Below are 25,373 nucleotides of genomic sequence, written 5' to 3' on the forward strand. Positions count from 1 at the left end.
TAGATCAAACATGCATTACACAAACTCTTGAGAACTTGCTACATTTAATGGACGCTTTTCTGCAAAGATCTGTAACGAATTTGTCGTGAAATATACGGTGCGTGATAAATCTCATTTTTATACTCCGTGTGGTCTCAGGTTAATATTCGTTATCGAGTACTACTTTATGTTAATTTTGAGCTGATACTGGCAGTAATTAATTGATGGTCGACAAGTTAATTCACCAGAAATCACCAATTATGTTTTATTTAAGGTAAGGCTAACTGTTATTCTGTATCTAGTTTTTACATTTGTTATTTAGCCCAGCATTATTTTGTACTATGTATTATTTTGTTAGACTTTTTTATTAGAAAAAACCTAGACATATTGAGGTTTTTGTCATAATCAGTAAGTATGACGATGTCTACACTGCTACAATTTTTCGTATTAAAATGATTTTTGTTAACAAAATATATATTTAAACCAAACACCTTCATCGTTTTATGTTATGGGTTAATACTTTATATTATTTCCTAAAAAAATTAAATAATAAAATTAAAAAAAAAATACGTATAATTTTGCAAACATAAATTTTATAATGTCTTATAAATGATAAACAGAAGCTCTTGCAATATCTACATTCCAAAAATGCGCTAAGTAAGTCAATTAAGTTACTTTGGGTGTGAAAACTGATTTACGTCTTTGTTATACAAAAAGGAAGTTTCCATATAATTTTGTGGATATTTTCACAGTTTCGTTGACAATAAATAATACTATATTTCAAATTTCTATCTTATTAAGTGCTAGCTCAAGCTTGTGAGTGGGTGCTTTTGCAAGCAGTTAGTGCTGATTCATGTAATTGGATTTATTTCCATTATACAACTATTATCTGTACCCTATTTCAATATTCCAAAGGTACAATGAAAATAAATTCCAAACATTAAAATCATTAATGTGATTTATATGTAATAAAATAATAAAAAAATCATTCAGTTAGTACATGCTATACAGTCTTCTCGAGGCATAGCTGGAACTTAGCAGACAGTCGGCGATTAGTACAATCAAAGTAAATTACAGCGATTAGTTAATATTAGTCAAGGAGCGAACGATTAAATGTATAAAGAGGATTGAGACCACAGCTCACTTACTCGTGTTTATCTTCCCGTACTTCGCTGTTTGGGGCACCACCGACAAAAGATAACAATTGTATTAAAACTCATAAAACTCACATTGTTTGGTTCCAGCATTTCCTTCCTAAACTAATCTACAGTGATCAGTGTATGTCTACTCAACAATAAAATATCACTCTTTCTTAAATATAAATTTAATTTCAGTGTATCAATTAAGCCACTATATGTGCTCAAGAGTATTAATTAGTTTAAAACAGTTCTACATTTACTACTTTTTAATTATATAAAATCCAACTTACACCTACGATTGAGTGCATAAAATATACAACGCGCTGCAAGATATTTCTCTTATCTCCCCTATACGTAAGTAATTCATGATAACCAACGTCTGAATCGTAAAATTGGAAAGTAACCTTTCGTATGGATAATAAAATCGAAACTTAAATCGTAACGTACGTTTAAGATTTACATTATGGATAATTTAGGAAATCAATAGTTCGAAGTTACATTCATCGTTTTGGGACTTTTAATTTCTGTATTCTCCGTGACATACTGAAATATATTATGTATCTAAATAAATATCAATGATAACAGTAATTATATACAACTAATTCAAAATTTAATTCTTTATTGCCATTATATAGAAGCAGATTTTAAAAGGTTTTTTTTTTTATTACAATAGGAACTATATTTTCAAATATCTAATCCAGTCACCACTTAGCCTACTCTACTTGTAAAACCAAAGCTCACTTCTCTTTCCATCTGTAATGATCTGTTCGCAGTCTGTCGGAGACGGGCTGACGCTGCATTTCCACAGAGCGCCAGACCTCTTCGTATTAGGTTGTAGATTCTGGTCGAGAGGAGCCCCCACGAGCAGCCTGGAAATAAAAGAAAATATAATTATTATCATCGGTACATAAAAACGAGCACTATATTTTTAACAGTAAATAAATCGTAGTTATTAATATATATATATTTTTTATTATTATTCTATTGGTATCACTTAATTATTTATATTAGATTTATAAAAGTTGTATTGAAAATAACCTTGAAGGTAGGTTTGATAAAAGGTAGGGTATAAGGTAAGTTGTATAAGATTATGTAAAAATTTTAATATTGATTGACTTAATGCTGTGTATCTATATCAAAAGTATGTTCAAAATAAAAGTGCGTTGTTGACCAACTCCGACACATTTCATTTTTACATCATTTCGTATATGGTGAGGTACTTATGTAACAATGTACCTTAGACTGTACATTGTTTCTTTCGGAGAAAATAACAACAGAAAATTAATTGAAGAAAAAGGAAATGTTGAAAAGACGATATCAACTAAAACTTCATTAAAATCACGTTATGATAATAGTTTACTCTCAAAAATAAATATAAAAAAGGACTACTTGGACACGATCGTCAGTCCATCATTACATCATTATGCTGGTAATAATACCTGAATATACGGGACCGTGTTGGATATTAGATAATAATTCCTAATTATGTTTCGTACATAGATCCAAGATAAGGTGTCAACTTCATTCGTGCCCCTTGCTGTTAGGAGTTGCTCATTTGTAACTCAATTGCTTAGTATCTTGTAATGACAATTCACGAAAATTAATGTTAATAGTTTTTATATTTTATATAGATTTTTCCCCCTTTTTTTGTAATCCTGTAATTTCGTACCTCCAAAGTAGTTAGTAGTTGCTATAGGAAATTGTCCACTCGGATCTTCGTCAGGTCACTGTTTTTAATATCATATAGGTACATAAACTTGATATTCTTATACAATAGTAAATAAATGGGTAAAAGAAATATTATCGAATCATAAGTCCACCTATAATTAAAGCTGAATATAAAATATTAATAATGACACAGATTTGATTATAGTGCAATCGTTCAATTATTCGATAGCCAAATAACCCATCCCGCATTCAATTTAACATTGTTAACGAAGAACGAGCCCTAAGATCACACGAATGTCTACCGCATACCCTTATTCATTTAAATTATCATAAATCATTCTCCACGTCACTGTTCGACTCCTCCGCTTGATCTAAACACCGCTCAACTTTTAATTCAATTGAAAAGAAATTTGATACTCATAAACATTAAATCATCATTTATAACCCGGTAACGTATATGTTCTAATTCACGAAATGCGCATTAAGTTTTATTATGCATTACTTATTTACTATTATCGTTTGACCATTGTTCGTGATCTCTGAATTATGTGCAGTCAAACAGTGCCATGTCAGACACCCACATGTGAAGGTCGACGAACTTTTGTTAAAGGGATACAGAAAATACGGAGATACAATTAAGCTCTCATTGTTTTGCTTGCTGTTGCGACACCACCTTATCTAAACATTATGTTAAAAGTGCTCTTAAGAAAACCGTGCGCCCTACATTCGTGTTAAACAAATAGTAACTGAGATCTCGCCGCTTTCAGTGATGTATCTATTGCGTAGACGAGTGATGCTTAACTATCAAACTTGCAAAAGGCAATAGTTCAATCTCACGTAACTAATTTAATTGAAAAGGGGTTCGCTTAGAAGAACAGTTGAGCGCCCACATGACCACAATCGATCTTGCCCTTATTGGGGTAACACGAAATGCGCCTACGCTTCACCGCATTAATAATTCAAGTATTCAACTGACTTCGTAAAGTGAACTGTGCAAGAACATTGTACTAAACAGTTATTAAATTAAAACATCAGTACAGTATTGTCTTAATTTATAATAATAATAATAATATAAATTATAGTTGGTATGTATTAGTTATGAAATAAATTATTGTGAAATTATTTTCATGGCTTATTAATGTTTACGTAAAAATATAATGGTTAGGAAATTTTATCTTTCCATTAAATGACAAAACTAAAAAAACATCTCTGTGGCACTCCTGTTTGTAGTGTAACCTATCGTATCCTTGGCAGTGCCCCGCCCTACAAACAGCAATAAATTCCCATCACTGTACTATCAATCCTTGACATTGGTTGATAGCACTGCCATATTGCACTACCATTTAGATAAGAATAACAATAAAAATGCATTCCTGGTAGTTCTTTACAAATTAAGCTTCTTCAAAATATAGCGAACAAATTATATACCAGATAAATGTTCAAAACTTAAAAGCACTTTTCGAATCGATAGCCTTAAAGATAGAAAAAAAGTAAACATGACAACAAAATAAAAGCAAATACTTTTTTAAGTATTTAATTAAATTACATTTTATTTTGAATTCAAGAGTTTTAATTAAATTATTAACTAATCGAACTATAAATCTAAGTTCGAACTATCTAATCTATTGATTGAAGGAACGTCTCTTAACTAAAACTACGAACCGGTAAAATTGTAATCTATTGAATAGACTATTAGATTAAGTCATTGAAGAGATCAAAGGAGATCAAAGAGCGATCGTGGCGGTCGGGGGCGATGTTGGTATGGAAACAAATGCCAACACGCACAGAACGTACGCACACCAAGTATTACGTGATGAACGCATCATGGAGTAAATACTTGACGATCGTATTATATTTTATATATTAATTACAAATATATAATTTAAGACTGTAAAACAATTTTGTTGATTAAAGAAATTAAGGAACATTGTAGAATTTTTTGTCAAATGCTACGTGTGAGAAAAATTATTTGATTGCTTATATAAGATTACACACGGAAAAGTCGAATAATTATCGCTGCAACTTTTTCAGAGACAAGCCGAAGCAAACATAAATTTGATTTTTACTTTTATTTTTGGTACGTAAAAGTTGACAATACTAAAAAAACTTAGTAATGCAGTATTTACATTGTATTAAATAATAATAATAATAAACATTTATTTAAGATAAATTTCATAAAATATAACAGTATAAAGACTAAGTTTTTTAGTATTTGGAATTAATCAATTTCAATAAACAATTAGAATTTGTAAAACCATAACCCTAAATGTAGCAGACCTGTGTTGGGATTTAACAAGAATTTAAATCTGCAAAAGAAAAATTATCAAACTTCTTTTGTAAGGAAACGTGGAACGTCTCTATATGGAGATGTTACATCTTGAAATGTAATTAATCTCAACGCAAGTTAAGCTATACTTAAATTTCTGCAGCGGTCTGAGGATAATTAACTGAGAAACATATGAGGGTCCACACCAATAAGTATTAAATTGTTCAGTAAGAACATTGCAGAAGATTGCTGTTTCGGGCAAAATAATTTAATGGCTTATTTAAAGCAATCAAACAAAAAAATTGCCTGAATCTTTAATAATATTATTTTTACCAATTTTTACTTATTACGTCATGATTTAAACATTACATGTGATTATTATAAAATTGTAAAATAATATTTATTATTGCTATAAATTAGTCATTGAACATAATAACTCTTGAAAATATTTAAAAAAGGGCAAGTAATTGTTTTTATAATTATCCCAACCTCCTACTCGAAGTTCCAGTCAGTAAATATTGTTGTTAGTCAAGTGGTGGTGGTACGTCGTCGGTGGTCTACCGCAAACATTGTCCAAACTATTTTGCCATTGTCCGTGTCTTTACTCACAAAAGGAGATAATTTTATTACCAGGATTTAAGTTAATAATTGAAATTAACTTAATACAGCTACAGAAATGAAAGATTGGATTGATATGAATAACATGCATGGTTCGCGAAGAATTTCAATTAAGCAAATCCATTAGTAGAAAAGAGCCATGCATCATGTTATATGGAAGTAAGCAAGTACATGCAAACCTTCTTATGCAATAAGTCATATTAAACTTATCATAACTTTATTTACGATTCCCTGGAGCGCTTGCCACAAAGGTATGCTAATATTGTATTCTTAGAATAAACGTTCAATAAAACTCGTAGATCATATAAAAATACCGCGAGTGGCGACGCGTAATGAGTAGAAAATTCATTGACCAGCAAAATTATGTAGGTTAAAATCGATGTCTCTGCTCAGTTAACGCACAAAGCCTTTCTAATCATAAGCCGCCGCTTTCCCCACTTTAAAGACCCTTCGACCATGAAACTTCTCAATTAACTGTGTCCATAATTACTCAAGCTGCACGAGTCGAATCGTGACTGACGGGTAATCCTGTCACTGCCGTTTTTGTACACAAAAGATTACAACAGATAGAGAGGGCTAAATAAAATAAACTTTGATGGAAAACAACAGAGAACCGTTTTAGTCGTGCCTTCACGAGATGACACCTCGAGGCAATGAATCTATTAAGCATCATCTTATATGACATTTAAAATTTATACCGATGTCGAAGTGACGAGGAAGGTTGGGCAACTTCGGTTCAAGTTTACGATTTAGCAGAAATGTAAATACTTACACAACTTTTACACATTCTAGCGATAAAAATATTATGTATTCATATGAGGTGTTCACTATCGTGTGTGATATTTTTACCGTTTTAAATTGTTACTTCATAGAAATATATGAGATCTTAAAACTTTTCATATTTAGTATGTAACTTACTACTTAAAACTTTTCATATGTAGACGATTGTTAAATAGCAAAATGTTTATTCCGTAATTTTCAACTATTTATTGATTTAACGCTCTTATTGTGGTTTATAATATACAAGTAAGCAATACATATGTTAACAAAACGTATTTAAAAAAAAATCACAAAAAGCTAAACAAAGTTATATAATAGTTATATAGTATAATATTAGAAATTTCGAAAACATTATTTTATTGAAGCAGGGCCAGTCTCACCATGCATCGAATACTAACATTTTCAAGTTGCAACACAAACACCAAAAGAGGCACGTGCCTAAACTTGCTTTATTTTCTTACACTGTATAGAAATATTTTAGAGTTTTGTGTTATATATCTGATATTACCTATATAAAAAACAATATTTAACTGAGTGAGTGAGTGAGTAGTGTGAGTAGGGCATAGCAGAAAATATTTTGCTCAAAAGCTGGAGCTAAATAATACTACTTTCAAGCAGTGTTTTGTTTCTGTGATGTGTAAGGTTACCAGAGCTCCTGGGGATTGGGTGTTGGGTCGGCAACGCGCTTGTGATGCTTCTGGTGTTACAAGTGTTTATAAGCTACGATAATCCCTTACCATCAGGTGAGCCGTACGCTTGTTTACCAACCTAGTTGTAGCTTAAAAAAAGTGTTTGAGACTCTTAATAACGCCTTGATGTATTATACATAGTTACAGACACGAACAAAACCATATTTAATCATCGACAATAAGCAATATAAATAAATATCGTAAAGTAAAAGCGAGTGGAACAGCGAGACGCGTCTATTTATTCAAACAATAGAACTGACTCAAATTTCAAGCTGTGTGCAAGTTCTAGAGAGTAACCGTAAAGTGTGAGATGAAGTATTATCGGCGGGCGATCTCTCATTAGCAGCGTGTGGAGATATCGCGCTCGTGACTCGCTCATGTTCCACCCTTGTTACCCATAGCCTGCCACAACGGAGACATATACTTTTATGTTTATACCGTCTTTAACCGCTGTTCGCGTATAAAACTAGCTGTATAGCGAATTTCGCATTGCGATATTTTTTCGTAAAGATATGTCAGTTATTTAAAATTTATAAAAAATAAATGTACAGTTTCTGTCGATAAAGAACTCAAAAAAAAATAATTCAATTTTATGCATAAGTACGTCAGAAAGTTTTGCGCGTATATTATATATTTCAGAAATTCATTTCTGTATATGTGTAGTTGTGTACGTGGCGTATATAATAGGAGAAGAGTAAAATATCAATATGAAATTTAAAAATATTTTCGTATAATGTGTGTCGCATTTTTATCTCAAAGAAAAAAATCTCATCTAATAGAAAAGAAAAGAATTTATGTGCCTATCCGAAACCGAACGCAATGGCGGCCACGTAAGCAATCAAACTGACACTTCGGGTGGGTTTTATGGATAGTTAAAAAATAATGTATATCCTCGTACCCAAATGTATCCAAATGTTTTTGGAACTTAGCTTAGTCGAAAAATATTTTAGAGTAATATTTACTTTTTCGGCAAGATAAGAAATGAGGTAAGTAGGTACACTACTATACTCCATTTGTTGAAATATCCTTAATAAACCGACTTTATAACTCACTATGTATTCACAAATATAGACTCCTGTAATTAATGAGTGGAAAAATAATAATAATAAATTAATTACTTAACGAAATTATATTATAAGAATGATATTTACATTATTTTATTATATATTAATAAATTATATTATATTATTCGAACAAAAGCAACGTAATGGCTACCAGTTCCACAGTCACCCATATTACAAATATAAAACTAAGTACAATAATATCTTAAGCGGCCCGACGACATATATTTATCTCCGAACGCATCTCGTATATTTGTATTACGGTCGTGTTCGATTTTATCAATGAATTTATTCATACAATTGCTATAAGAATTACTTATTATTACACTAAAATTAGATACAAACATCGTATAAGTTATTATTAAATCTATTTCGTTTATAAATTCAAATTTACACAAGAGCTATACAATACAATTTATGCTTCTACTGTATGAATATTATTCTTCATTTTATATTAACCTTTCGTAATTTTTTAGTAACATATTAATGTTTATACTCTAGTAATGTTTATACTCTAGTAATGACGTCAATATACACATTATATACGACTATAAAGTTTCTTCAGACTACACCATAAGAAATGAGTTTCAAAGGTTTGCTCGAACCACTAAAAAAAAAAAAAACGCGTGTGCTTTACACCACACGACTGAAGTAAAAGTTGCGAAACGTAACTCGCTCTCTTTCTGTCTTCACTAACTTATATCTCCCTCTCAACTTCCGTTCGCCTCGCCCGATCACGTATATTGTAATGCTCTCGTCTCGTATTTACCAGCTTACACCCCAAGTCAAGCGTACGTAGAAAAGTTTTACTTCAAAAACAAATTTCATTAGAGTCAAGCCAGCAATTTTTTTTTTACTTTTCATTCATTCCGTACAATATAAACAATAAAGAGGTAATAAAAATGAGTGTGCTTTAGACCACACGACTGAAGTAAAATTCCTTTAGCAATAGACCTGTACAATAGGCCTGCACTGTGTCTTAGATATACAAAACGTAACTGGTTACGAGAAAAAGAGATTAAAAAAAATGTGTTCTCGCGCTTGTTCCGTTCGCCTCGCCCGATCATACTTTTCGTTACTCTCTCGTCACGCATTAACCAGCTTACTCCCCAAGTCAACTAAAAGCTAAAGGTGAACTAATGTGATCTATGTAACGAACTGAAACAATAAATCTTGACTAAGATACAGTAAGGCCGTAAATCAAAGGTAGGCACTATAAAGCAGTGCGCATAAGCATCGCGCAGATTATCTCAAGCAGGGATATTCCGGTATGGGTTATTTACCTTTATAAAACGGTACTTATCGAATCAAAATAACGGTAAGAGAATCATTCGGTAACCGAATCATATCGGTAATACAGTATCGAAATAAACCGGTAGTAGGCATAACGTTCGCGTCGTAAGTTTAAGCGGGCAATTCCCGTTCTTGTAGCTGCGCTTCGCTAGCTCGGATTGCGGTCCGAACGTACACCATATCTCTATCTCATTCGCTCCCGTGTGTTGCGTGATTTTACTCAAAACTTATTTATTTGTGATAGACGACAGGCCCCGGGCGTGGCGCAAGCAAGTTTTCATCTCTTTTTCGCGTTAATGTTTACATTGCATATAACGAATAATTCAAAACAAAAAACTTAATTACTTTCATAGTTTTTTTTTTTTTTTTTTTTTTTTATAAATTTTGATCCACGGGCTCAAAATGCCCGTGCCTTTGTTTATCATGCATGCATTATAATACTACAGGCGATTTTTCTACTTATTATACTACAGATCGACAGTCCTGTGACTGCCTAGTAAAACTAGGACGTGGTCCGACGCCGACGGTTTTTTTTTTTTTTTTTTTTTTTTTTTTTTTCCTTACTAAATACTGTTTATGCAGAAGTATACACATAATTGCTTTCTAATTTCTAACATTATTATTTTTCTTATCTATGTCTATATTTACACTTATTTGCCTAGTTATCATATATGTACACTTATTTCCTAGTTACCATATATGTACACTTATGTTCTACTTACAATGTACACTTAACCTATGTTACTGTTAGTAAGGATTTTTTTTTTTCTTATATATGTATATATTATTTTTTATATAGTTATTATTTGTTTATCTATGTATAAGTTATCTATTTCTGTTATTTACTTAAATTTCACTACATAACTATTTATTTATCTATTTTTTTATTTTATTTTATAGGTACATCCACAAAATACATATGGAACATTATATATAATTCACTATTACATTATTATCTAATATGTATCCCATCACGGGGTACACAACATTCCACAATATATTAATGCCGTGTAGCAAGTATAATTAAAATTACTTCGCATAAAAAATTAACAGTAAAGATACTACTTGTTAATAATAAAATTCATTTAAAAAGGTCATTATATAAAGTGTAAAGTTGAGATAATATTAATAATCAAACTTAGCTTAACTAAAATTTAAATAAATATATCAACATGCAAAATAACTGCTATTTGTAACTATTTGATAAACCAAAAGGATATAAGAATCTATATATTTATATATCTACTTTCTTATTACTATATCATGAGCCACGCCTGATCCCAGCATCTTGAGCAGAGCCCTTGCCAACGACATATCACGCTTGTGGATGGTTCTTTTCAGGTTGTGCTCCAAGATTGTTTTTGTCGAGGCACCCAGCGCTCGGCTAACGAACCTGCCGATTGCGTCATCACCGTCGTCAGTGTAGTAGACACAGTTGTTAGTGTGTCTTGTTAACGCTACTACCGCATGAGGCACACTATCGTGGATTTGTAGCCTCTCGGTCTTTGTCTGGACGATGATGACCTCGCTGTAGGTTTGCCCTTGTGCTTCATGAATGGTCATGACGCGCGATCCCTCTCCAGCACCGTATCCCTGGTCCATCAGGAATTTTTTCTCTTCCTGCGTATAGACCAAGTATAGGGTGGCCTTTTGAAGTTTTGGTATTGGCGCGCCAGTGTATCCATTCATTCTGAGGGAGTGGATGGTGGGATTTGACGAGTACATGTTTATATATACCTCGCAGATGGCATATACAACGTCCATGGGACTCCGGTATGTGCAGGACAACTCACGTGAGATGTTGATTGTCAGGTAAGGTCTACAGTACCTTATTTCGAACAGATTTTCTCTGTCTATATAAGGCAACTGGTTGACATCTCCGATGAGAACAACTTCGCTTGCCCCCGAAAGCCGAGCCGCCATTACTATAGCTCCAAAATGGTTCATAAGGGCTTCGTCCACCGTTAAACGGTTACATTTCGTGCCCTTTTTGAACCCATTTGTTAAAATGGAGGCCATAGTACGTACCCTAGACCTGATTTTGTCGCCAAAGCGGCGGGCTAGTTTCTCTTTAAGATCTTTGGCAGCTTCGACCGTCGTGGTAACTACTATTTATACATTCTCATCGAAGTTCCTAACTATGTGTGTCGTTTTTCCGCACCCAGGTACCCCGTTTATCCACTCCAGCTTCGGCAATTGCCAGCCCACGAGGCCCGCGTCGACATCAAGATCAACTGAAATGGATTTTGCCATCTCAAGCATCCTGTCATCCAGCATTACTCTCGTGCACTTGGCAACCACCAAAACCGGGTCCCTCGGAGGTGTTAAAAATTTTGGTGACGTGTTTTCCCGCCCCGCAGCCTCGGCCGTGCCCACAAAACCACCCGTGCCACTATAGGCTGCCATATATTTTCCTGACATGTGTCCTTTGATAACCTGGGACGTGTCGTTATTATATATGGCTGCCTCTGCCTCATCGAGCAGCACCATTAGCAGACTTTCGCTGCCTCGCTGATGGGCCTCCAAGATCTTTTTGCATGTGGCCAAGTTGACTTCTCGATTGGCTTTTACTATGGCTAGGAATTCAACCATTGCGTTAACAGCATGGTCTAGCGGGTTCGATGCCGGTCTTAGCCTGGGCGGGGTTACTTGTCCCTTATCGGCCCTAGTTCGGTGAGTTTTCGGCTTAACCGGTTTTCCTAGATGGTCAGCCCTCAGAAACTCCCTTAGAGCCATAGCCTGTCGGTCCGTCGATGTTGAAGGTCGAGGCGCGCGGCGAGACGAATTAAACGTCGTCTTTATTGGAGAGACCAATCTGTGGATGGAATTCTGCAGTGCCACCAAGCGGGTATCGGAAGTCCGCTCACTGTTATTGGTCATGGAAGTGGTGTGTGATCTCTGTGCTGCTATTTTCAGTTGTAGGCGTTCGGATTCACTCAGTGGTGGCTCACTGAGAACCGGCCCCTCAACTGGGGACGATGGCTTAATTGTCTTGGCCTTCTCCGCAGAGTTTTGAGAGTATTGTGCATGCCCGCGCGAATGGGGTCTCCTCGCCCCATTCGAACAGTACGATAACCTTTTCTTGCAGCTGTACGCATCGATAGTCCGAGCCACTCACCATCCGCAAGTCCAGAGCATCAATCTTGTCACGCTTAATGCTCGTTTTTGCGGTACTCCCTTTTAAGAGCAGGGCGAGTCCCGGCGACACCATCACTCGATCCGAACTCTCCGAGCGACAGAAACTGATACCTATTTTTTCTGCGGTGTCACTCATGAAAAGGGCTACACCCCGCGTCCTTATACTTGGGTCGCCACGTTCTCCTCTTTCTCTAATTAGCTCTTCAAACGTGGCGTACAGGGTGGTGTGTTGAGACGTTGTCGGTGTTTTTGCCCTCCCAAGAAGTCTCCGCAGCAGTTTAGGGACAGCTTGCAGTGACCTCGCAATTGGATTTTTTGGAATGCTGGATTGTGCAACTGCTGCATTCTGTAATGTGGGCTGTGTTGTATGGACGGCAGATAGTGCAGCGACCGAACCATTTGCTCTGGCAGCCATTTGAGCGACCGTTCTTGCGAATTTGAGAAAAGGCGATCTTGTAGTCTCTTTCTCCAAGATAGTGTTTAGAGAAATTTGGTCTAGTTTTATCTGTAGCTGGGTTTCCAACTCCAGTCTCCTTTGGCTAAACCGTGAACATTCTAAAAGAATATGGATCACCGTTTCCTCGCACTCCGAGTCGCACACACATGAGGGACTACTTTTAAGGCCGAAGCGATGCAGGTACGCCGAGAAGCCCCCGTGACCGGTTAGAATTTGGACATCGACTGGTGTTAGTGTCATATTCTTGATTATAGTCCTGGCGGTTTTTACGCACGGTAAAAACACCTTCGTGACCGAACCAGCCACAGACGACTCATAGCGCCGCTGCCATCTCCTCACCGTCTCCTCACGTATACGCCTCCTAACGTACGATATTGGGACTTGATCGTAGTCGGGGGCCAACTTATTCATTAGTGCTGCCTTCTTAGCTAGTTCGTCCGCTCGCTCATTGCCCGGCGTTCCTGCGTGGGCTCTGAGCCAGAAAAACCTCACAATTCTGCCGTCCTCTTGCATATCACTTATGCACTTTTTCATATCGAGAGCGAGGTGGTGGGTGACTGATGGGCTTCTTAATAGGTCGAGCGAGGATCTTGAGTCGCTTAGGATGTTGATCGAGGTCCAATTTGACCGCTTTGCCATAATTACCGCTCTGTAGAGTGCATACATTTCTGACTGAAAAACAGTATTGTGGGGCTCAAGTTGAAACGCAGAATACCCGGACTCCCTATCCCCCTCCCACCATGTTAGGGCAGCTCCGACTCTTCCCTCTATCTTGCTGCCGTCTGAATATAAGGGGACCGATTATTCGGTGATCTTTAAGAGTTTGGTGATCCAGGCTCTCCAAGCACTCATACTCGGTTGTTATGAGTAGAGATGGGTGGGGATTTTGTAAATATCCCACCCTGCGCTCCATTTCTTTTCCTGGTGGAACGAAGTCCACGCAGTGCCCTTTTTTGATTTTAAATAGGGTAGCAGCCTCCTGGACTCGAAGATCAAGGGGTAATAGACCCGAAAGGACCAAGGCCGATGCCAGAGATACAGTTCTGTACACTTTGCATAACTTTATAGCGAAACCTCTCTGAAGCGAGCCCAACTGTCTTATAGTCATCAGTTTTTCGGCTGCCGGAGACCATGCGCTTGCTGCATAGAGAACTATAGGCTCTATTACCGCCACATATATGGTCCTCACTATCTCACCATTCAAACCCCACGTAACCCTCACCGCGCGTGCTAGTTGTTTATATATATCTGCGGCTTTTTTACATATAGCAGACACATGCGCGTTAAAGGTCAATTTAGAGTCTATGACCAAGCCCAGCAATTTGATTTCGTTTACAAAGCCCAGCCGAGTGCCAGCCATATGAATTGTGGGGAGGTCATATTTGAGCTTTCTTGTAAGTAGCATCGCTTTGGTCTTGTGCGGTGCGAAGCTCAACTTATTAAGGGTGCCCCAATCATGAACGGCAGCAAGGATCGTATCAGCTTGGGATTGCAATACGCTAGTCTGGTGGTGAGAGAACACAAGGACCACGTCATCTGCAAATGCTTGACAATAAATCCCTGACATTGCCATTTTTTGGAGTAGCGGGTCCAGGATTAGGTTCCAGAAGGTTGGTCCACCAACTGATCCTTGGACGCAGCCTTTCGATGTACCCTTTTCACTTGTCGCTCTCGCATAGTTGATTCTGATCTTCCTGTCCGTTAAGTAGGACACTACTAGGGCATATAAGTTTCTGGGGCATTGTTTTTCTATCATCCGTTTCTTAAGGGCTGGCCACCATGCGTTGTCGAATGCGCCCTCTATATCAAGCGAGATTAGAAGAACTATCTTTTTCGACTTTATTTCCGCTCGTATATGTTCAACCAAGTCGTAGAGCGCGTCCTCAGTTCCACGCTGCGGCACAAATCCATACTGGCTTGGGTGAAGAGTTGGAAAGAAGCGCCACTGAAGTCTACCCACGAGGAGCTTTTCTACTATTTTTCCTAAGATTGACAGTAGGCCTATTGGTCTATATGATTTTGGGTGGGTGTAGTCTTCCTTTCCTGGCTTGCGGAGAATGCGCACGTGGGCGACCTTCCACTGTTTGGGAAAATATGACAATGATAGACATCTATTGGCTAATGCCAAGAATAATTCCCTGTCACAGTTAATGGCCGCGGTGCAGATGTGTACTTTCATAGTTAAAGAAGCCAGTCTTATGAAAAACCAAGCATTATCAATAAAAGCAAAAGAACATTACAGATTCTTCATTTCAAACGATGGCTCACAGATTTTGTCACCCTCAGTTACTTCTCCGAATCATTTAAAACCGAAATACATAACGTTATATTTCGGTATTACAGTTTAATCGGTAACCGTTTTATTTCGGTTTTGGAACCGAAATAAAACGGTAACCTTTTCAATCGGTAACCGATTCATACGGTAACCGTTTCAAACGGTTACCTTTATGAATCGGTTTGGCGAACCCTGATCTCAAGTTGCAAACCAGTTCGGAACGAGTAAATATTACTAGAGAGTATTAGTCAGATATCGACCCCTGCTGTGTGGGCAAGCGGGCTTAAAGACAACGAAAAATCCTGGATGAAAGCCGATAGGAGAAACAATTTAAAAGTTAAGCTTTTCAAATTTCCTTTTACTTTGTTCGAGGAAATATCACCCTATTATCAGATTAGTAACAATTCACAATGCTCGCAAAACGATGGAGAGTCACATTTATATCTTCAGAAGGATTAAAACTGGAATCGACTTCCCCTTATATCAAATAAGGGTGGGTAAAAATATGTTTGTGTTTTATATGTAAAATTATATTTCTTCCTTGCTCTGACTTACCACTGTAAAATTTTTCATTAAAGTATTTATTTTTACTTTGATTGAAAATAAACAATATCATTTAAACCATGCCAATAGAACAAAATGTTGTGTTCCTTTTATTCCAAGATAATTTAATACAGAGTATCAATGAAATAAGTTTTTGAATCGATAAAAGTAAGATGGTTTATGTAAAACATGATGACTCGTTACTAAAGGGTCTTAAAACGTCGTGCGGCCGAAGCACGTCTTTACCCAATATTTACGTAAGGCACGCCTTTCTCACGCAATACCGACCGTCGGACGGCAGCGATCAGTAAAAGTCAATATCGCCGAGTATATTTATTGTAGCAATTTTACTCTAAATATGTGATGACCGATATACCAAAGTAAGATCTTTCTCACGATGTTCTAAGTTTGTCAGTGTGAAATACGAAAGCTGTGTCGCTAGGACGGAAATAATCTTTCGCTTAGTGTCCAGCGTCGTCGTAACATGCGTCACGGATAAATTTAGATTTCAATTGCAGTCTCGGATGCGGATTTAGATTAAGCAGGTGTTTATTTTACATTAAAAGGGTTTTTTTTATTACACTTATGTGAATAATTATAGAATTTTACCAACAGTTTTTATTTTATAAGAGACGATAGTCCCTTTTAAATAATGTTTGAAGTTCGTGTTTTCATTATGATTAGAAGTAATTACTAATTACTAGATTGTTCAATAAGTCCCGAGACTAACCTGGAAATGGCGCATATATTAAAAACTCTTTTGATTTTTAAAAAGTACTGGCTATCAATACAAGAATATGCGTCAAATTTTTAAAAATGGAACAATAAAATTATTGATTTTGAAACATTTAAGTGACGCTACGGTTGTAATTTCGATACAATGAAAAAAAACGAGTTTCGCGTGTTGATAAAACATTGTTTTTTAATGGACAAAAAATACCGTTGAAGCACAGCAATGGCTTATAAAATGTTATGCAGGATCAGTTCCCTCTAAAGCAACCATTTGTCGGTGGTATGCCGACTTCAAACGCGGTCGCATGGACACCAATGATGGGGTCGTCCAAATGAAGCAGTGACTCAACAAAATATTAACCAAGTCCTCAAAATCGTATTGGAAGATCGGAAGGTAAAAGTGCGAGAGATAGCCGAGATAGTGAAGATTTCAGCTGGTAGTGTTTTCACTATTTTACATAAAAATTTGGCCATGAAAAAGCTTTTTTCTAAGTGGGTGCCGCGTTTGCTTACAACTAATCAAAAGGAACAACGTATCAATGATTCAGAGCGATGTTTGGCGCTGATGAATCATAATAAAAAGGATTTTTTACGTCGGTATGTAACAATGGATGAAACCTGGATATACCATTTCACTCCGGAATCCAATCAGCAGGCAGCGGAGTGGAGAGCGGCTGGTGAAAGCCGCCCGAAGCGTCCAAAGACTCAGAAATCGGCCGGTAAGATTATGGCGTCTATATTTTGGGATGCGCATGGAATACTTTTCATCGACTACCTTGAAAAGGGGCAAAATATAAATAGTGACTATTACATGTGCTTATTGGAGCGATTGAAGTATGAAATTGCGGATAAACGGCCTCACATGAACAAAAAGAATGTGGTGTTTCACCAGGACAACGCGCCTTGTCACAAGTCCGTGAGAACGATGGCCAAAATTAACGAATTGGGCTTCGAATTGCTTCCTCATCCCCCTTATTCGCCAGACTTGGCCCCCAGCGATTACTGGCTGTTTGCAGACCTCAAAAAAATGCTTCAGGGTAAGAAATTTGACTCAAATAGTAAAGTTATCGCAGCAACGGAGGCTTATTTTGAAGCCAAAGACAAATCGTTCTACACACATGGGATAGAAAAGTTAGAAAAGCGTTGGAGGGACTGTATCGCTCTTGGAGGAGACTATGTTGATGAATAAAAATTAATTTTATAAAAAAGACCTTTTTTAGTACTTAGTCTCGGGACTTATTGAACCACGTGTTACATTACTTATGTAATTTCTGATTCTGCGTAATTTTAGGGCAAAAAGAATGAATTAAACGGGTTAATCGTAAATGATTGTCACAACGCAAGTATTTTTATTTCAAAATGTCACAAATATACAAATTCATATCCTAACAAACTTTCAAGTTTATAATATTTATACGGATGTGTACAACAATAGGGTCGACCTTGAGCTGGTATAGCTGTCGCCAACAGGAATATCCAATTGAGTGAATGAATCGGCGTGCGATTGTAAAATGTTGAATGGCCTAGACAACACGTGTGAATCAGGTCACTGTATTAAGCCAACGACCTCTAAAAAGGATAATATAACAATAAAATTCGTTTTAATATTGTATGTATCAAGTATCGAGCTACATTATAAATATTTCTTCGATCTAAAAGTTTTTAATGAAAGATTTATTCGTGTAGCGGTGAACGGAACAACAAAAAGGTTACTATCACTAACAAATCATTTCCAACAAATGTAAACATCTAAGTACAGAACTAACACACGCATACGAATTACGAGCACGTGTCAAACCTGTCAATTAGTGGATGCATGGAACTGAAATCGGATTTTACAATACAACATTAAATCCTTATACAGTTTCTCTTTATAGGGAAAATTTAAACTTGCTGGACGCCGTGACTGAACAATACGACTTATCAGGATACAGAAGGGAGCTAGCTCTAAGGAATGGAAGCCGCTAATTGGACCCTAACTTGGCGTCGTCCGACAAAACTCTGATTAGATCTTGACGCGAACCATACATGGGCATAACTAAGATATTGTTATTATTGATGTAGCATCATTATTAACATACCCCTACTTGTAATATGTTATGTTGTACTAATATATTACCTATTACTTATTACATAATTATATGTATGTTATCACATCATTATTCTACAAACTTACCCATTTACTTATTGAAATAAAAAACTTTTGCTATATCTACAGTACCTTGAAAATATAAACAAATAAGTACGCGGTATATACACAAAATAGTCGTAAATATATATTTTGTGTCACACACAGACAGGTGGTTTGGCTCTTTCTTTATCAAGATCTATCAATCATGATTCAGTCTGTAATATCCCACTGCTAGGAATAGGACCCTTGGTCCATGTAGGAGAAGAATTGGACCTTAATCCATGACGCTGATCCACTGCGGGTTGGTTGTGTTGTTCCCTACTATGAGTATCGATGGCTATCAAGTATCTATGTTATGTCCGGGACCGACAGCTTAACGTGCTCTCCGAGGCACGGTGGGGAGACCCACAAGGACAGACAACCAAACCGGAAAGAAATATTTGTACATATAGATATAACCATCCCGAGAGGGATTCGAACCCGCAAACCGTCGGTATTTTAGGCGACTAACACGCACCACTACACTAGAGCGGTTGTTTCCCTTCTTTATCGTTATGAATCTATTGAATAATAGCCACACTATCCCCATATCTCCAAATAGGCAATTTCGGTCACTGAATCCACCGCGAGGCGTGCTCATCACGTCCCCTGTTTTCCATAACAATAGCAGGTACACTTTGTACAAGACACTGACGTAGCCAACGCCATCCTCTATAATTTATGGAAATGACCGCGAACAAAAACATATAACAAAGGTGTCTACTCGAAATTAAGTAGATGGGTCGAGTATAGCGTTCCCCTTTGTCTAACTAACCATTGTCGACGTGAAGTCGGTAATCGTAAATGCCATCCTCGGTCTGCCACTTTTGTTGTATGGGTAGTAAAAATTTAATTTAAACCAAATACAGTTAACACCAAAAGTGATTTACTCACTCCAAATCTTTTTTGAAACTATAATTAAATATTTTTATAGCCTTAATAAATAGTGAAAAAAAAAAACTGAAGAAAAGGTTCTTTGATACAGTGCTGTTGATTAAAGTGGATTTCGTATTTACGTCTTTCCGAGAAAATGTCGTGCGTCATATGAACTTGTAATTTTTACATGTTTTTAGTAACGATATAAATCTCTCGACTTGTTTAGACAGCGCTGGGGATGTCAAACTAATTTCACTTTGTCGCAAATAACTCCAGTCGCGTGTTAATTGAGTTAAATTTATTACTTGGAATCCAATACCGACCGGCTTTGTTTACGATCTTTTTTGATTTCTACATGATTGCCAACAATTGTATGATTGCATCAATAGTAAAGCCAGTTTTTTCACATGTTCAAAAAGCTAGGCGATAATCCAGTGAAAAGTAAAGTCAAGTAAATACGCATTATTATTATAGATATCACTCGAAAAGTACTTGTTAGATCGCAATTAAATTTTAATAGGACCATATGACACACACCACTTTTCGATTAAAATACAAATCATCTAAATTGGTCCACCCAATCAAAAGTACTGAGGTACTACCTCATATCATCATCAATAATATACATAAAAAAGTCGAATTGAGAACCTCCTCCTTTTCTGGAAGTCCGTTAAAAGAATATTTCAATTCGATCCATTCAGTAGTTCCTGAGATCAGCGCGTTTAAACAAACTATTCAGCTTTATATACAAGAAAAAAATACAGACATCAATTATTAATGGAGTGTAAAATAATGTTAAAGTGTATATTTTAAACCACTCGTCTTTCCTGTTTTAAGCTTATGCTTTAGCAAGCGTTATATTTTTTTTGTCAAATATCAATATAAAATAGGTACCTATTTATAACGTAAAAACAACAAAATACACTTTAAATATAAAAAAACTGACATTTAATAAGTCATTATTAAAATGTTGACTGGTTTTTTTTTTTAATTAATTTAATAATTACGCTTAATAACATTATGTGCTTACATGTTATTAAGCGTAATTATATACACGTTTATAAATAATACGCGCGTGTAAAGTAGTTAAAACTAAGATAATTCATAATTTACTTTATATTTACTGTTCAAATATAATTTTTTAAACACATTTCTATATTCGCACGACTTTAATCATACTTTTTTAATTTAAAAATAATTTGTACATTTAAATAAAAATTTATGTAATGTTTGATAATTATTTAATCAGTACTTAGAAATACATTCTTTTTATTTTTAAACGATATATATAGATCTCGTGCAGAAAATAGATGATGCACATCAGGCTGTGGTCATCAGATTTCCGTCAGATTACGTATAACATATTTTAACAAAACCGCCTGCAATTAATATCGCAGACAAGTATATTACGTTAATTTACTAAACATGTTTGATTCTTTCCATTTTAAGTATTTTAACTTTACTACATTCACATATCAATTAATGAAAAAAGGAAAGCTTAAAAATATTAATTTCGTTAATACATGTAAAACTAACGCTACCTAGTAACACTAAGTGCCCGTTTCACCAGACGTGGATAACGCTATTTGACCGATGACGATATCCAACAGATAAAAGTTTTTGATGTATGTATGATGGTGATTTCTTTTTCACCATAAATATGTATCTAAAACTTGTACCTTATTAATTGACGTGAAACAAGTCCTAATAGCCTATTCTACCTTCTGCTGCTAAAGTTTAATTGTAACTCATTTGTAGATTAACCTCAATCCACAAATAGGGAATCAGACCCTAAAATGAATCTAATTAGGTACGTCGGCTAAAAAAAGTCACTTCAACTAGTGCAATTAAAAAAGCCTTTGCGCTAATGCTAGTATATTTATTACAATTTTAATATACTATAACGGGTATTAAAACTTAGCATCTAATTATACAATATAATTAATAAATCCTCCATTGCTCTCAAGCACTACCCATATTTATATTACATAGAAATTATAAATGTTACAGTTAAATATATAATTCACTCGGAATCGATCGAGCGCGTCCTAAATAGCTGTATCGAATAGCAGTTAAAATGAAACAGTAGTGAAATCAACGGGAATGGTCCCTCAGGCTCGTAAACAAGCGGGATAAAGTAATCAGCGGATTACGTTAACCTAGATAAATAGCGGGAAAGCGGGCCCTTCATACGTAACTTTCTATTTTTCGATAGCGAAGTCGATTCGAAATTCGGCCGTGGGCGAACATGTTTCGAAATAAAGCAACACTAAAAGAGTTTCAGTTCTTATACTGTTTTTGCTTACTTTAGAACGAATCTTGTTTGCGTACTTTAGAACGAATATGAGATGAAAATCATTGAAGAAATTATAAAAGTGCTAGAGTAACGACGCTCTTTCTTTTTTAAAGTATTATTTTTGTTATAGGATAAAGAATATTCGAAATGCTAAGCACGCAGTCTTCTTGAAAACTTGCATCCATTAAAAAACTATCAATTCTTAATCATTGCCACAATTTGATTTAAATATTCTTTTACAATGGTGCTAAAAATTATTCCAAGCCATACTTTATCAGATTAGCATACAATCACTATACCTTTTATGTATGAAATTTGGTGCGGCGTTAGCGAGAACATGAATTACGATGATGACGTTCCTTATAAAGGTCATGTGACCTTAAAGTCTGAAGCGTTCTTATGTTTACGAACCATTAATCTATTTAGTCCTGGCGCCTATAATAAAAATAGGTAGCATTTTATCGAGCCCTTTTTTATTCGTAACGTTATAGCGTTTCAGCATTTTTATAGACAGACATGTACAATGTCTTCATTTAATCTTTTGGGAAATGCAGGAGACCTGCACAGCTTTCACCTTTGAACCAGACGATTATATCACCATATCTTCAAAGCAGCCGAATAGATTACAATGTATGCATCTGCTGTACAGATGTAAATCGCTGCCCTTCTCTTTTATGGGCACATTAAGTCAACCGACTTTAGCTTTGTTTTGATAAGCACATAAATAGCTTATATTAACTAGACATTAGACCTATTTAACGTAGCGTAAATAGTGTCACTTCCGCGTGTATGAAATCTGTGTATAAAATTTGTTTGAAGATTCTGTTCCCATTTCCTTTTAACGCTGCAGTCGGGCAGCTAAAGTTTAGTTTGCGTTTTATATGATATTTCATTCAATGCGGAGAACAAGCTGATTTGTGTGCGTAATTGTTTTTATTAGATAAAATCATTCTGTTTCTTCACACGTGAATTAAAAAGAACATTAAAAATAAACTCGAGAGCCGTTCTGCGTCTCGTTTCGTCAATAATGAATCACGATGTGAGAAAAGGGGCAATTACTCTCATTATTACCCTACCCATGAGTCACAAAAGGAAGCGGCATGTCGTGCAGGGTAGCACATGCATGATACATTCCTTTTTGATATTCTCAAGAAGTTTCATGACGTAAGTACACACGATAGAGCAAATAGGGAGCGATTTAATATTGTCTTACTCACCACTATAGTGGCTCTAAATTGATAATTATGATTCGCTCATTTGATCGTTGATATATAAAACATTGTTTTCGTAAGAAATTTTAAAGTTTATTTTATTACTCCACATAAACGAAACATTTATATACGTTACTAAAATACAGATCAAGGAATTCATAGAACAAGTAATTTCCCTCCAATGGCTGACTGATTTATTAATGACTATAAAATAAACATTCATTTTCGAAAAGTACGCGGGACGGTAAGAAATTTTAATTAAAGGAAGACGTAGATACACGGTGTTCACAGCGGACAAACATACGGCTTAAATCTCTTCAGTACACAATGGATTTGTTTATTTCATCAATTGTACACGGAAACAGTATCTTGATATCGAAGTGGGTGGTCGTACTCGTACTATTGTTTCAAGGATCATCCCTAGCATTACGTTGTAAACGGAAACGAATAAGTTTCGTAATCACACCATGATTATATATGAAAAGTATACAATAGGCACTCTTGTACCTAGTATGGAATAAGCTGTACTAAATAAAATTAAATTATTAAGACAATTTTGAAAGAAAGGTAAATAATAATAAAATGAATAATGAAAAAAATATTAGATTTATTTCTTGGTTAGTTTAAAAAAAAATTAAATAAAAAAAAAGGGCCTTTATAGAACAGATATTGCAAATATATCTGACCAGAAAAACTTATTTTTTACGTACTTCTTTAACAAAACATAAATAAAGTTATTAACTAAAGGTAAGATACTAAACACGATTTTAATAGTTAAGTTAGTTTTTAAGTTTTTACTTCGCAAAAAACAAATTAATGTTATAAATAAAAAAATATATGTTTTAAGAAACAATATTTTTAAAATATATTTTTTATACATATAAACGATACAATCACAGTCATATCATAAATAGATTCTTATATTAGATCAAAAACATTTCAAAGCAACAAAAATACTACAACAAACTATAATATGAAAGAGATTTGTCGAAAATAGAATATTTATCTTAAAAGGTGAACTGGTTTTTTCAAAAGCCTCAACGGAAGCTCTCGACATTAGTTTGGTAGCCGCGGCACACTCCTAACCACTTGAGATTACTATAACACCTTAAATAGATTTATCTATATACCATTTAATTTATTTGATCTGACGAGTACAACTCTAAAGTACTATTACAGCTGACACTTAATGAGTCATCAACAAAATTTTATTCATAGAAAAATATCCGCCTCTGTACAATAATAATGAAAGTTACACAAGCGACTCTGTACTCTGTGTCTGTAGAATACGAAAATTGATCATATCTTTACCTAAGCAATCATTCAAAAAAAAATAGTCAAGCCGCTCTTTTATTCACTTCAAAATTTCAGCATACTCTACTGTGCTATAACAATGTGTTAAAGTCAAACCATTGGGTAGAAGTTTCTTTTTCCTATAAATGAGCTTAATGCACAACACGATATTTACGCAAGCGTAAATAAACAGGTGTGCAGGTTTTGTTATAATCGTGAGATTCTATAATTAAAAGAATCTAACTTTATAGTACCTATTTTTTTTAATTTTTAATACTTAGCATTTTGTTACAAATACAAATAGCATAGTATTATGTATATATAGATACATGTAATTTGACAATGTTTCTTCTCATCTACATGACTGTATATCATTACTTTTGTACCCGCCGCCAGAGCAGCGGCGCCATGAACGCTCCATCAAGATTACTGCTGAGTTAAGCTTTTATTGTGCATCTAGAGAAATTTTTATGTAATTCAAACCACAACAAATTAAAAGTATTCGCATATTCTTTATTAAATCAAATTACATACTAATAAAAGATGTGCGTAAAGTTTCTACTAAATAAAATTTAACCCCATGACTAATAAATAAGACTCAGACTCCCAAAAAATAAAAAAGAGAAAAAAAAATAGCTTCTGGAGGTACGAAGAATATTTAATATATACCTACTTATTTGTTAATAAATATTTTAACGTCAAAAAAAAAAATAAAGACCTAAAATGTAGTAGTAATGTTTTATTTATTTATTAAGCAATTATAAAACCAAATCGTTACTGTTTTAGTATATTTGATAAGTGTATGCAATTAAAATATGTGGACTATATTGTATAAATTTAATACACAGCATGCGGTTAACACGAACAGCAGTAAACTGGGTTTATAATT

General features: G+C 35.1%; 1 protein-coding gene across 1 annotated transcript in view; it reads right to left on the minus strand.

The window, feature by feature from the left end:
* LOC123656307 (integrin alpha-PS1) overlaps window positions 1-25,373 on the minus strand; it is an 80,936-nt gene that overhangs the window by 9,329 nt on the left and 46,234 nt on the right. The window contains exons 2-3 of the mRNA XM_045592012.1: window positions 1,860-1,987; window positions 1,128-1,151 (exon numbers count right to left, since the gene is read on the minus strand). Coding sequence (XP_045447968.1) covers window positions 1,128-1,151; window positions 1,860-1,987 — 152 coding nt within the window. The remainder of the gene's footprint in view (window positions 1-1,127; window positions 1,152-1,859; window positions 1,988-25,373) is intronic.

This window comes from Melitaea cinxia, chromosome 9 (genome assembly GCF_905220565.1).
Source record: "Melitaea cinxia chromosome 9, ilMelCinx1.1, whole genome shotgun sequence".
In the NCBI taxonomy this organism is placed as follows: Eukaryota; Metazoa; Arthropoda; class Insecta; order Lepidoptera; family Nymphalidae; genus Melitaea; species Melitaea cinxia.